The sequence below is a fragment of the Camarhynchus parvulus genome, chromosome 7 (assembly GCF_901933205.1).
Source record: "Camarhynchus parvulus chromosome 7, STF_HiC, whole genome shotgun sequence".
NCBI lineage: Eukaryota > Metazoa > Chordata > Aves > Passeriformes > Thraupidae > Camarhynchus > Camarhynchus parvulus.
Window position 1 is genome coordinate 3124564 of NC_044577.1, and position 14862 is coordinate 3139425.

Consider the following 14862-nt stretch of genomic DNA (forward strand, 5'->3'; position numbering starts at 1 on the left):
CTGTCAGTTTGAAGCAGTTCCCCCTTGTCCTGTCACTCCAAGCCTTTGACTCCATCTTTCCTGTAGGCTCCCTTCAGGCACTGAATTTCTTGATGGGTACTGAATTAATTTCTTGATGGGTTTGAAGTACTCTCCTAGAGCCAGCCATGAGGAAGAGCAAAAGAAGGTCTTCTAAAATCTAAGCTTCCCCACGTCTGTTTGGGTGAATTTTACAAGATAGTTTGGGCTTTACTGTGAGTCCCTGCATGGTGACAACAAAGAGCACCAGAAGGGATTGTAAAAACACAACTGAAAAATCAACTCTGTGGTAAATCATAGAATCACAGAATATCCTGGCTTGGAAGGGACCCACAAGGCAAATCAAAGTCCAACCCCTGGCCTGCACAGGACAGCCCGAAATCCCACCCTGTGCCTGAGAGTATAGTCCAAACAAAAGAGAGATGCAAACCCTGAGCATGGAGGAGAGAGGTCCTGTGGCAGAATGAGCTCACCTCACATCTCATAATGCAAAGGCTTGAAACAAAAGAAGGCAGATTTCCTTGAGCTGTGATTATTTTTAGAGTTTGTAAACTTGACGGGATTGAGTTTAGAATCTTCAAACAGGTTTATGTTTATTTATATATAATGTATTCATATATGTTAGAGAGAATAGAAGAAAACAGGTAATGCCATGTTTTCAAAGTCAACTTGTGTCTTGATGAAGCAAGCTGCTAGACTAAGAGATTTTTAATGATTTTTTCCCCAGAAAAAATTATAACTGGGATTTTGATCCAAAAATAACCCAGGAAGACAAAACAAGCAGAGAGTGGAGGAACTGCATTTTGTGTGATTCAGGAGTGCAGAGGCAAACTCCAGCAGCAGCCAGTGCATTTACTGACACTGAAGGTTTGTTTCTCAGTGCCCATCAGCTGCTGCTCGTGGCTTTTCTCTGCCCTTGGCTTATCGAGGTGTGTGACACCTATTACTGTGTTTTTCTTTGCAAATCATCTCTGATGAGAAACTTGAAATGGTGATGGGAAACTGAATGACACAAACAAGATGTGACATTTCAAAATCAGTCCTGGATTTGTGGGTTTTTTAATCCCACTGAAGGGCCTTCGCTCTGAGACTGTCTCTTTTCTCAAGGACACAGGGATAGAGTTGCTCAGAAGAGCACTCCCTTCCAAACCAAGGCATCCTGAATTTCCTTGGTCTTTAACAGTTAAATAAGTCCCTACAGTTTCCTCATAGTAAGATCCAGAGAAATATTTTTACTTCTAGGTTATCGGATAGACATATTTACCCAGACCTGTACATTAGGAGTATCAGAATTGGAGAGCAAAAATATTCAAACTGATCAAAATAAAGATGGATCTATTCTATTCTATTCTATTCTATTCTATTCTATTCTATTCTATTCTATTCTATTCTATTCTATTCTATTCTATTCTAAATTTTTCTCCCCCATTCTACTCAAGTGGCCTCAGAACATGTTATCTGGTCTGCACAAAATGTGTAAAGCAGGCCCAGTGCTAGCTGCAGGGTCTGTGGGTAACACAGAGAGGATGGCCAAGGGAAGGGAGTACTCCAGGAAACTCACTTCCAAAATTAGGGAATAACATGACTATGTCAGATAATGGATGTAGATGTGAATTCCAGAACAACTTTCAGAGTGATTCCCTAATATTAGAAAGAGCTGCTTGCCACGAAATGAATTGGGGGTGTTTTAACGCAGATTTTGTCCCTTGCCATGACAGAGAGATGGAATAGATTTTTTTTTTCACTTCTAACAGCCTTTGATAGCCTGAAAATGGTTAACTAATGATAATAAAAATCTGTACTTAAAATGTAATTCAGTTCTGTAATTATATTTCTTATGCATGGAGACAGAAATAAACTAGAGGAAGAACCTATTAGCCCTTTTGCATGTATAATTGAACACGTTTGATATTACTGGGTAACCTTTGTAAGCAACTGGCTTTGAGTTTATGCAAAGAGGTGAACACTTTGAATACATAAATAACAATAGGACCAGATAGGTTTTTGATTTTGTATTCTGTTCTTTTCTTGTTTGTGTCTGTTAGATGCAGTCAGACATCCCTGGCTTTATCTGGCTATCCATAGAAACATCTGAGAGATCTGACTTTTGCATCATTTGGGTGCAGTAATGAATAAGAACTGACATCAAATATCAATATTATTGGCCCAGCTAAATGGTAGCTGACATCCAACTGGACTGCTGAGGAGGTAAACAAAATTGAAATTTTTTTTGTTTAAAAACTGTCTGACATTATTTGCCCTTCAGTAAATCAATGGAGGAATGACCTAGATGCTGTTTGCATTTTGGCCTGGGGAGGTAAAATTGGACAGTTGTTCTCAAGCATTTTTTTAATGGTCTTTTGGGTTTTCCTAATATAACCAGTAATACTAAAAATATGGGTTTTTTTGGTTTGTTTTAGGGAAACTTGGTAACCACTGTAGTGATTCCTAAACCTGCAGATATGACACAAACACAGCATGGCATACTTCTGTTTGGACACAAACACATATATACACACACATTAGGGAGCAAACCTTGTTCTACTTTAAATTCATGACTCAACCAAGCATCTATAGTCTTTATACTTCATTAGCAGAGGTGATTTACCATTGTAAAGGAGGAACAAGCTTACCTGAAATGCTGCTTGGGCCATACCCCAGTGCAAAATAAATATCTGAAACATTTTTCTCTACAAAGTTACTGTGTTCTGGAAACCTGGGACTAAAAGGGATGGTAACAGCAACTTTTAGGAGGAAAGGGGCATTTTTCTGTGTCCTCAATTCAAAAGCAGCTATGTGAATTTTGCTCAAATTTTATCAAAAGTTTCACAGACAGAGAACCAACTTGGAAAAGTGCAGGATTTAAATGCTGCTGGAAGTGTTACCTGTTAAGTCCTGACATAACCACAAGAGCAGAGGTTTCTCCAGAGCACGGTGACCCCTGTGTCCCAGCAAGGCAGGACCCAACAAATTGGCACATTCCAAGTGCCAAACTGGTAGTTCTATTCCATAGAGAGCAGGCTAATTAGGGAATCTCAGCACTAATAAGAGTTCCAGCTGCAAACCTTGCCCACTTAACCAAAAAACTATTAACTACAGCTTCAGAAGCATGGTGTAGTAAATAACTCTGATTTAATCAGTTTCACAGAGTTTAATGAGGATTTATTTAATTTGTATAAATGCATTATTCTCTTTTATCATCTTCTTCACACAATACTCTTCCCCTTAATATTTGGACATACTGCCTGGATGCCTTTCTGATCTAACTAGAAAATTATTCCTTGTTCTTGTGTAATTAGAATTTCATAATTTTTTTAAACTTCTTTTGGCATCAAGCAGCCTGAGACAGGATTATCACAAGCCCACTGGAGTGATGTAGGAGCCCACTCAAACTGACCTATATCCAAGCAGAAAAAGGAGTGAATCCCTTGGGATCTCTCTTCATTACAGCTCTGCACCCACAGAGTGTGACCATGTAGGCAACACTTCTGGCAAAGCATGGGATGTGCAGACCCCTGACATTGGGATATAACAAAATATAACAACAACAAAAAAATCTAAATAGGGATTTTTCAGCAATCAGCCTTCAGTTTTATAATTTTATACTGCCTGGGCCAGGTATTAGCATTAGGTTGGACACTCTGAAAGTAATGTTGCACTTTGTCCAAACAGTCCATGATCAATGTTCAAAATCTTTTCTATGAAAGTATTGTTGAAAATATGACTGTTTCTAGAAAAACACTTTTCCTCATAAAATATGCATTTTAAAACAAAATACTGCACCGTAAGCAAGCTGATTAAGGTGTATTGACACTCAAAACAACTTGATCAGCTTGCTTAGGGTGGAGTATTTTAATTTTTTAATGAGCAAGCACTAGAGGGTAAGAAAATAGTTTTCAAATGCTATATTTGGCTGAAATATAGCACTTGCTTTGCTAGCCAGCTGTGAGACAACTGTTACTTGTACAACTCAGGGCCACTACCTAATTTTTCAGTAGCAGAATTAACTTTTACAATTGCAATCACAGCTTCTGGAGTTATATTCATCGCTCTGACCAACGCTGCACCAAATGTTTCCATTTTTACCAATTCAATCACTGAGAATGTCAACCATTGATTTCAGTTTAGAGTTAATGCCAGCTGTAATGTTCCTTACCATAATGAAATGCTTATCTGAAGGGTTATCAACACGTGGTCTTTCAGCTTCCTGGTAATCATTGTAGGTCACATGAGACCCTTTGTGAATTAATATCCACATTAAGGACAGTGCTGTGGTATCTCTACAGGATTTCCCTCATCATGCTTGCTCCTATGTCCTGGGCTGTAACATGTGTGTATTCTATTTGCCATCTGTCAGAGGTGGGGCAGTTCTATTCTGTTCTTTGAGCAGTTTTCTTTATCTCTCCCACACCCAATCCTCCTTCCAGGAGATCTCTTCTGTTCATGGCCACTGAGCGTCCCTGCATGGCTGATAAAATTCCATCGTCCCACTGGGAGCTGCTCTGCCCAGGGGAGGAGCCAAGCATTCCTACCTGGATACAATCTGACATTTGGAACAGCACAGCAGCCTTTGTCCACTGCATTCCCAGAGGAGCAGCTTTCTTCTCCCCTGCATTCCCAGAGGGAGCCCAGGCCCATCTCCAGCACCCCTGGAGCTTCAGAGGAAAACTCCCCCTTGTGCAGGATCCTGCTCCAGCAGAACCACAGCTGGCACTGCAGGAGGGCTGAGCCCCCATGGGATGGGACTGTGCCACCACCCTGACCCACAGCGGGTCAGCTCCTGTTCTCACTCTGGCAGTGTTGTTTTGTGTTCCTGCATTGTTTATTTTATTTTTATTTTCTTCCCTAATAAAGAACTGTTATTCCTACTCCCTTACCTTTGCCTGAGAGCCCCTTAATTTCAAAATCATAATAATTTGGAGGGAGGGGGTTTACATTCTCTATTTCAGGGGAGGCTCCCGCCTTCCTTAGCAGACACCTGTCTGTTCAAACTGAGACATCCTGTTAAACACTCTCTGTTCCCACCTCTCAGCATCTCAGGGCACTGAGAGGCAGGTTGTGCCTGTCAAATACAGATACATGCACACAGCCAAGAAAGAATTAAGATGCCTTGGGAATTCCTATTCCTCTCCCTGACATCAGCTTATCCCATACCTTCTGCTGTGCCAGCCCCTGGGGTTTGCCCTACAAACACGCAGGGCTGGCAGAGCAGTTGGCAAAGCAGCAGCTGATACTGAGCAAGAGAAGAATATTCAGGATCTCCAGCAGGAAAAATTAGTACCTTTCTCTGCTTGTAATGAAAGTGTCAGTGGGAGCACAGGGAGCAGGAGCACCACAAAGTTATTTTCAGGGAAAGATGGTCTCTGAGAGAAAAGGCTGCTCGTGGCAGCAGATGCCAGCACGTGCCTCAGCACTTCCACACCAGCTTTCAAGAGCAGTGTGGCCAGGAGAGCTGCAGGAATCATACATCACAAATGTTTGGGTCATTTCAGAGTGTTTCATATGGCCTCTTAGAGCTATTCAGGAGAAATTCCTTCCCTTCCAAAGTTACCAGTCATTCAGACAGCAGTCTGTCACCAATCCCAGTCAAAAAGGTTCCTTTCAGACAACAACTATAAATTAACCAGCCAGGGAAAAAACCCAACAAAAATTTCATTTAAATGAAGTAATCAATGATCCCAAGAGAGGAGAATGGCTTAAACATCATGCACTGATCCAAGGAGGAAGGAGGGAGCAGCAAGGAGCGGGCAGCTCTATTGTAACAGGCACTGGGGCTCTGCTCTGGCTGGCAGGTGGGGCCACTCTGAGCCACCACTGATTCTGAATCCAGCCCCAGAGGTCTCTGTGTCACCAAGGAGCAGGACAGTGTGGGCCAGAGCAAGGAACATGATGGTTAAAGGGAAGGAGCAAAGGAAATTTGCACGCAGAACTTACCTTCCTGTTGAATGTAGCGTGATTACAGGAATGCACGTGACCCTGGAATGTGTAAACACGGAGACCCTAGGAAAGAAACAAACACACAGCATTTAAATAAGTACTGCAATGTAAGCTATTCTACAGCCTTGGTGTAAACAGAAAGACCTTGATTTTATGGCTGTGTGAAAATCAAGACACTGTGATACAAAGCCAGCTCCTGGTTGCTGGAACAGGGACACATTTTGCACCATTACTAAGAATGTATCTCCTCACTTCACATGGCAGCCAGCAGAAAAGGTGCATTCAAATATCCCCAGGTAAAGCCATGCCCTGGCTGGAGGGCTGCAGTTAGAAGGTGGAATTGCTCCTTCCAAAACACTCAGGCACTGAGTCAGTACATGCCTCTTGATATTCCACACACACCAACTAAGGCTTCCTTAAGGAATCACAGGCATGAAATCAAAATTAATTATCTTTTGTCATCTCCCACATTAGGCCATAGGTGACCTACATAGTGCAGTACCATATGTCAGATGTCATCACTGATATCTGGCTTGTTCTCCCAGTACAGGAGCCATCCAACCACAGTATCTCCTGCTAAAAACCCTGAAATCTTCAGGATGGCAAGACACAGGTATTGAAAAGAGATGCCCTCTTATGTTTTCACAGAAACTACTGGCTTCATGGGTTAAAAAATACTTCCTGTTAAAAGTGAAGTCCAGCTTGGAGCAGTGCAATCAATCATATGCTGAAGAACAGATTTTCCCCCTGAGAAAGCATTTTATTAACCTGCAATTGAAAGACAGTTTGTTGCATTTTTCTGGAGAGTTGAAAAAACCCAAACACAAGATCTGAAATTCCACTACTCATCCTGGTCTTGAATAAATCTCACAAGAGCAGGGGTAACATAGGTTAATCGTACGTCTGTCATGCTTTTGGAGTTCATATCATCAGCTTAATCCCATTTTATTTCTCTGATTAAAAAAAAATCACTCCTACTCTGACATAAGAAATTTGAATTCTCTTTTTCACTGATAAAACCTCCTACATTTTATCATCAGCATGTCTAGCAGCATATTCTTACTGTTTGCAACAAGCCCTTTCAGAAAGCAGTTAATGAGCTTTGACCACAAAGTAATTCTGGAGGGACACTCCCCAATAATGCTCTGTGGTTCATATTATATCTCTGAACCACTCAGGAGAACTCAGCCCAACAAAGCAGCAGTTGAAGGGGATTACATTGTTGTAGTAAATATCTCAGGGGTTAAGAGCAAAGAGGGGAAGGAGCTATTGAGGCTGAAGAGCACTGTTGATGCAGGAACATATGGGGATTCATTATCTGCAGATAAATTCCAGTGGAAAATTAGAAGACAGTTCTTGAACAGAGAGATACAAAAACTTACTCCATTCCAAGTAGGGGGGATAAAAAAAAATCTCATTACTATAAGAAGCTGCTTGAAAAGCCTGGAAATAAATGACCTTCTCCTGTATGTGATCTTTTGCCTGGACTTGGAAACCAAGGAGACTCTTTCCAGTCTTGCTCATATGGCATTAGAATACAAATCTCTGATAAAGAGCATTTAATGCTGCACAGAATTCCTTTTGTTTAAAAAAATGTCACCCAAAGGAGGGAGCAGGATACTTTGGCAAGTGCCATTTTGTATCTCATTGTATTTTTCATTTACCTCTCTGTGTTGAAATAGTTTCTGTCCAAGGCCACATGGCTATTGTGATCATACTAAGAAATTGGTATTATTCCCATAAAAGGATTGCAAGGCAACAAGAGAAAAAGGCTCTGAACTATTAAAAGCTCTGTATTTAAAGAGCACACCATCCACCTTAAGCACAAAAAGGCTACCAGAGCACAGTTCTTGAGTCCTCCATGGTTTTCAACAGAGTTACAAGGGCAAAGAGTGCTAAAAAACCCACTCCAAAACCCCTGCATATTTATAAGTCAGATATTAGATATAGGCTGGATATCAGGAAGAGATTCTTCCCCCAGAGGGTGTGTGGCACTGAACAGGCCCCCCAGGAAATGGGCACAGCTCCATGGTTACCAGAACCCAACAGGCAGGGTGGGATTGTTGGGGTGTCTGTGCAGGACCAGGAGCTGGATTGATGATCCCAGTGGATCCCTTCCAGCCCAGCAGATTCTGTGATTTCTAAGTAATAAAACATGAACCAATAAATGCTGATACAAGGAAAATTTTAATAATTACAAATTCACTGCTGGAATAGAAATGTGATTACACAAGACTGACACACAACTTAATTTGATAAAGGTAACAGGAGAGGAGACAAAGATAACCAAACACACATAAGCAGTCTAGTGAGAAAAAATGTCAAGGACATGAGATGTACCTTGTGGCCCAGCAGCAATATCGATTGCACCCAGCCCATGGTAACAAACCAAGTGTCAGTGCATGTTTTGCATGTAAAAAGTAGCCCTTGTAAAATAACTGCTGCTGCTCAGCAGGGTGTAGTATTTACCCTCAGACACTCTCAAATACCAATACACACACAGCAACCTTTCCACAAACACAGAAAAAGCATGCTGCCACAAACCAGTGGGAAAAAAGAAAACCACACGGATGCTGCACAAAATGGATAAAATGGATGGTAACTTTCAGCTTTCCCTCCTTAAGTCAATTCAGTATAAGCCCTCTGAAAAGGATTTTAATAAAAGTAATAATAATGATAATAAAAGTCAGACAAAGGCAATGGTTCTGCAAAGTGTTTCTCAATACTATCAAAACTTAATTTCCAAAGTGCCACTTTATTTTTATTCAGTGCACAGCTCAGGTTTTCTTTACCAACACTGGGAAATCTGAGTTTTGCAAACATAAAAACAAATCTGGAAAGCTACTACTTGGCTGTAATACCAAATAGTAATAGATATTCTGTGGACCAGAATTCAAGTTAGCACTGAGCTTTCAGCACCAAGAGCTCAGCAGCAGGTTAATGAAATCCCTTTTGCACATGCATTCTGCTTTCCAGGCTTTAATTATAAAATAACCCACTATAGCACCACCAGTGCTTCATGCAGTGTGGAACTAAACAGGGTTCAGCTGCAACCTGGGTGCATCTGCCATTTTAATGAGTTTCTTTACGGTTCAAGTTGAGCAAGAACAAACATCTGGGACTTCAAAAGGAAAAGAGCGGGAAAAAAGAAGGAGATTGACATTAGGACAGTTCTTAGTTAGGGGAAAATGATGGTCCTTTGCTGTAGCCTGAAGGTCTCACTGACCATCACCCCTTACAGAAGGAACAATCCCAAACTGAGAGCAGGAGCAGCAACAAAACAGCAGAGCAGAACTCTGAAACTGGAAAAAGGCCCATTTCCCCCACCTTTAACCCATGAGTCCATCCAGTCTCATTGCATTGGACATGCCAGCAGTATAAATAATGGAAAATACATTATTATTGTCAACTGAGTCTTGACTGAAACATTAATGGAGGAAGTGTGAGTTCCATTCCCTCCTTGAGCTATTGTCAACTACATTAATAACCATCCAGTCTTCCTCTGCAGGAAATACATCGATAACAGCAACATTCAAAGAAAACAAAATATGAAGTGTTCTTCATTGTGGAGATTTTTACTTATTATTCCCACATGCACACACACACATATAATTTTCCAGTCTGAAATCCAGAAATTAACATTAAAATCAGTGGTTAGAAACACTCTGGCATTATGCTGTGGAGCCTATCAAGCCTTCAGCTTCCACTGAACGCAGGCATTAATTGCCTGCCTTGAACTGGAGCTACCTAAAAGACTCCTGGGAGAGAAAACATTCCTTTGTTAGAATAAAATCTGGTATTGTGGAAAAGCAGCCTGATCTTTGGAGCTAGGGATCTGTGAGCAGTAATCCTGCTACAAAAGTAGTTAAACAAGGTTGCTAAATTCAAATTATTTTTTTGTTCCTACTTTCAAAGGATAAAAGCCCAAGATTTGAGAATCAATAGTAAAATTCTGCTGTGAATCTTTCCTATTGTGTATCCACATAGATACAGGAATACCAGGGTAAGACAAGACAGGCTAAAGACAATCATAATTAATTTGCTTCTTTGCATTGCAATAATTAAGTTCCACCTTTAACTATGTAACACAGCAGCTGAATCTTCCTGTACTTGTTTTAATTACCATTTCAACAGCAACAAACTAAAATTCCCAAACTTAACAAGCCATACTGCATCCACCTCTGGAGAAAACAGCCCAAACCAGTAGGGTGTCATTTGAAAGCTATTAATGTTTCTCAAACTCTGCTCATTTGGTTTTCTTTCTGGATTTTGAATGCTTTGCTGTACATGAACATCTGACATGAACAAACTCACTTTTGCATGTCCAGAATCAAGACAACAAATGCATTAGATCAAGCTGGGTGTAATATCCTAGTCACAATAGGTAATTATCTTCATGAGTTTGATATGAGCTTTTAGATAACAACATCTGAGCATGAGATTTATCTAAACAGTGTTCAGATAGGAGATTTATTTGTAATTTCTTGGTTCATTTAGAAATTAACTCAAAGAAATAATGTTCATTCAGAAGGACTAAACTGAGAAAAGTATTCAAACCACGAAGCACTCAGCTGTGGAAATGTTCACCTCATTCTCTTTATTAAAAACAAACAAAACCTCCCAACAGTTCTTCATGAAAGGTTTAATTGTGTTTGGGGGAACATGAAAGTTCTGAGCTTACATAGGTAGAATTTTCCCAGCAAACCAAATACTGCAATGCTTTGGAAGCTCCCTCGGCTGGACCTGAACTTTTCCTAAAGCAGGGAATGTTCAGTGTCCTGTGATTTCTGGCTACCAACGCACTTGGAAGCTCTAACTCTCCTCCTTCCTTGTCGGATCTGAACAAGAGTTTCCATTTTCATAGTTAAGTACAAAATTAAAACTGGCCATATTTCTCATTCCCATGCCTTATTCACAACATGATCTGGCTGCCTCAGCCAGCACTGGGGAGCTCCACAGGGAATGAGGCAGATCCAGCAGAACTGTGGCTCTGCTGTCCCTCCTTGCCATGAAGTGGGTGCATGGAGACACGAAAAGGGACTTGGATCTCTACATGAGAGCAAAAGGTCATTTTTAGGAGAGAGAAAACTCATTTTCATGGGATATGGTGGGTAAGCACAAATACTGGAAGAAAGAGCCAAAGAATATCTGCCCTTTCGAGCTCTGCAAGACAGCTCCTTTCTTTCCCAGCCCATCCCAACCCCAATATGGGGTTCAACAAGGGAAAGTGCACCTGGGATGAGGCAACCCTGGGTGTATGGACACACTGGGAAACGAGATGAGGGAAAGAGGCACCACAGAAAGGGACCTGGGCATCCTGGCCAGCTGGATCTGAGCCAGCAGTCCCTGCAGCCAGGAGGGACATCCCTGTCCTGGGGAATCACCCCAGCAGTGCCAGCCAGGCCAGGGAGGGCATTGTCCTGTCTGCTCTGGGCTGGGGCAGTTCTGGGTTCCTCAGTGTAAGAAAGATATTAAGCCATCAGAAAGCCTCCAAAGGGCAACAAAGATGGTGGAGGGCCTTGAGGTGAAGCTGAATGAGAAACAGCTGAATGAGGCACTTGGTCTGTTCAGCTCAAGGAGACTGAAGGGAGGCTCACTGGGGCCTGAAACTTCCTTCTGAGGGGAAGAGGAGGGGCAGACACCGATCTCTGCTCTGTGGGGACCAGCGACAGGACCCAATGGAATGGCCTGAAATTGTGTCAGGGGAGATTAGGGTTGGATATTTGGGGAAGGTGCTTTCCCCAGAGGGTGCTGGGCACTGCCCAGGCTCCCCAGGGAATGGGCACAGCCCTGAGGCTGCCAGAGCTCCAGAAGCATCTGGACAATGCTCCCAAGGATGCACAGGGTGGGACTGTTGGGTGTCCTGTGCAGGGCCAGGGGTAGGATTGATGATCCTTGTGAGTCCCTTCTAGCTCAAGCTATTCTGTGTTAATAACTCATTCCAGCAGGCCCCTGCACACCCCAGGCTCTGTGTGTGCCCCCTCCAGGCCAGTCCTGCTGGCAGCCAGAGCCACTGTCCATCTGCCCCATCCTGTCCCACTCCCAGCAGGCAGAACCCCATCCATCTCCCAGTTACACCAGAGGCCTCACAGGCACATCAGAGCAGTGCCTGAGCAATGAGCACTGAGCAAATCTGGAGAACAGTTCTGCCATCTGTCACCACAAGTTTACTCCATGAACAGGACCACAAAACCTTCAGTGCAAAGTTTGCTTCTGTTCTCATCATTTGGAATAGACCTTGGGGGGAAAAGAATCACACAGAGAAGGTTTCTGGATGTTAGAGCAGGGGTAAGGCCAGGGCATTACTCTGATGTTTTGTAATCCCTTCTTTGGAGAGTAAAATTAACTTGCCACCATTTGTGTGCTCTGTTCCATGAGGATTCACGGAGGCAGGTATGTGAACCAAAAACGAAGTACATCAGCTGATGGAGGCTTTTTAAAAAAAAAAGTTACTTCATCTTCCCAAAGAAATGGAAAAGAATTTTGAATCTCTTTAAAATGCATGAACTTCTATAACAACTTTCATACAGTGAAACATTAAAAACTTGAGAAGCAGCATTTTTCTAAATCTGGTAGGTAATAAAAACTAGAAAGAGAGCTCTGCCTGCCAGCTAAGCCCAACACCATGTTCTTCATCACAGAGCAGCCTTCCTTCACTTCACAGTTAGTAACACCTGCTATTAAATAAATCAAAAAACTTAATTAACCTTGCTCTGGAATACCCCTGAATTACCTCATTTGTGTAGGTCTGAACTTTTCACCTGAATGTAGTATTAATATACCTTTTACACTGATGATGCAGGCATATTAATCTTTCATAATTGGGATGAGAAGTATGTTTCTAGGCCAAGACCTTGTATGCTAAATCTGTTCAAAGTGAACCTCTAAGGCTCTCCTAAAAAACATTAAAAACACAAGTTTATAGTAGAAATGCTGACAGATTATATTCTTGCCAGCATAATACAACCTGACTCAAAGATAAATGTTTCATGAATTAAAAAAGTTGAAAAAAGCTCCTCTGTTCAGCTTTGTTCTCAAGATGAAAGTGAATTATCTTTTTGTCTTCTACTGACACTTGGAGTTTTGTACTGCAGTCTGCAGAAAACTGTAACCACAGGCAATATTTAAACAGACATGACCGTGTGGGGTTCTCTGCACACTCAACTCCTGTAAGAGACATCAAACTTCCAGCTGCATAAGGAGGAACAGAGGTTTGATGGGAAGCAGATCCTTTCTTGTCCCTGCTTCTGTGAAGAGGGAGAAATGTCACCTCCAGTTGAAGAGATCACACAGGAGCACAGTCCCACCTGCAGGGCCTCGACAGGACAGGCAGGGAGGGCACAGAGAAATGCCTTTGCTGGACCCATCATTCCTCTGCAGAAAATAAACAGCATAAAGAAATCCCTCCATGATAGTGGAATCCTTGCAGCGAGAGCAGACCTGTGTATTACTGCCCTGTCTGATGCTGGGTTCATTAGCAGAAGCTGCTGCATCTTCCTAAGGATCCACAAGGCAGCTGAACAGAAATCACCCTGCCAGCAGCAGCAGAGCCAAATTCCAGAAGTGCATTCTTCCTGTCCAGTGTGACTCTGGGAGTTCCAAGGTTCCAGGGAGGGAAGGATCAGCAGTACAAGGCCAGGGATGGCCAGGGAAATCCTGCTGTGGTAATGTGAGCTGCAGGTTAACCCGGAAACTTTGCAGCACTTTCAATTAACTTGGCATTGCATTGCTTTGCAAAACAGAGCAGCCATTTCCAGGAGAGCAATGCCTGAATGACAGGAACCTGCTAGGGCTGCCTGAAATTAAACACCATGAGCTCTATTACTTTAATGTAAAAAAGATCAAAAAGATGAATTATAAATGAGCAGAAGCTTCTGGTGGAACAGAACTGGAAAAGTTACGAGTGTAGTGCAAGCATAGAAAAAATACAAAACCATTTCTGTTGGCCTTGAAAATTAAATTATATGAAGGCAGAATAAAACAATGAATAGATAATTTAATTATGTATAAGAAAAAGTGAGAGCACTACATGTGGGAAATAATTTTGTCCTTACCTGACTATGAGAAGTTGCATATGTGAGTCTGAAGGGCTTTAGTGCTCTTAAAAACTGAAGCTAAATTTTGGCCAAGATGCCAAATGGTCGCCTTCTGTGAATTCCTATCAGAACAATGATTTTTTTTTTGGTAGCAGGAGAAAGGAAAAACTAAGTGGCTTTAACTGCCATGTTTATTAAGTAAGACAAGGGAGGTGGCCCAAACATTAAAAAAAAAGAAAGGAGAAAGAAAAAGCTAAAGAATTTCTTCCCTTCAAAGAGTCAGCATAAATCAAGAGTAAGCCAGTAAGATCAAAGTTCTTACTTGTCTGACAGCCACTGGGAGAGGGTTTACTTCTGTTGGAATAAAGAAATTTGTAAGCCTGCTGCATTCACAGTGTGAATTTTGTTCTGGCAGTCCCCATGCATCGAATGCATCTCAGTCAGGTTTCAAATGGCAGACGCACAGCAAAAAATACCAAGAAAAGAACAACAAAAAAGGGCAAACCTCACAGAACACAGCTGCTGTTCTCCTCCACCAACCAGCACTGCTGAACAGCTTTGCAAAGGCAAACTCTTCTTTGATCTCTATTTCTCCATTAACCAAGAGGAAGGGAATTGACTTCCCAAAGAAGAGGGCTTGGCAAAGAAACCAGGATCAGAATGGAAGGGGAAAGCACACCACTTGCTCACCATGATCTGCTTTTCCAACTACTGCTGCTTTGGGAATAACAGCATTGCTGACCTGAATGACCAGGATCAGAGAGTAATCCAGATTATTTGGCTAGAAACACTGAAGAAGTTATTAATTGGAAAAAGAAGTCCCTGCAAGAAAAAATCAAAATAAGAAAAAGTGACTGTGTAGTTTAAAAAA

General features: G+C 41.9%; 1 protein-coding gene across 1 annotated transcript in view; it reads right to left on the reverse strand.

Moving 5' to 3' along the window:
• Nucleotides 1–14862, reverse strand: part of SPAG16 (sperm associated antigen 16) — a 380495-nt gene that overhangs the window by 116869 nt on the left and 248764 nt on the right. Inside the window, exon 14 of the mRNA XM_030952751.1 lies at nt 5953–6018. Coding sequence (XP_030808611.1) covers nt 5953–6018 — 66 coding nt within the window. The remainder of the gene's footprint in view (nt 1–5952; nt 6019–14862) is intronic.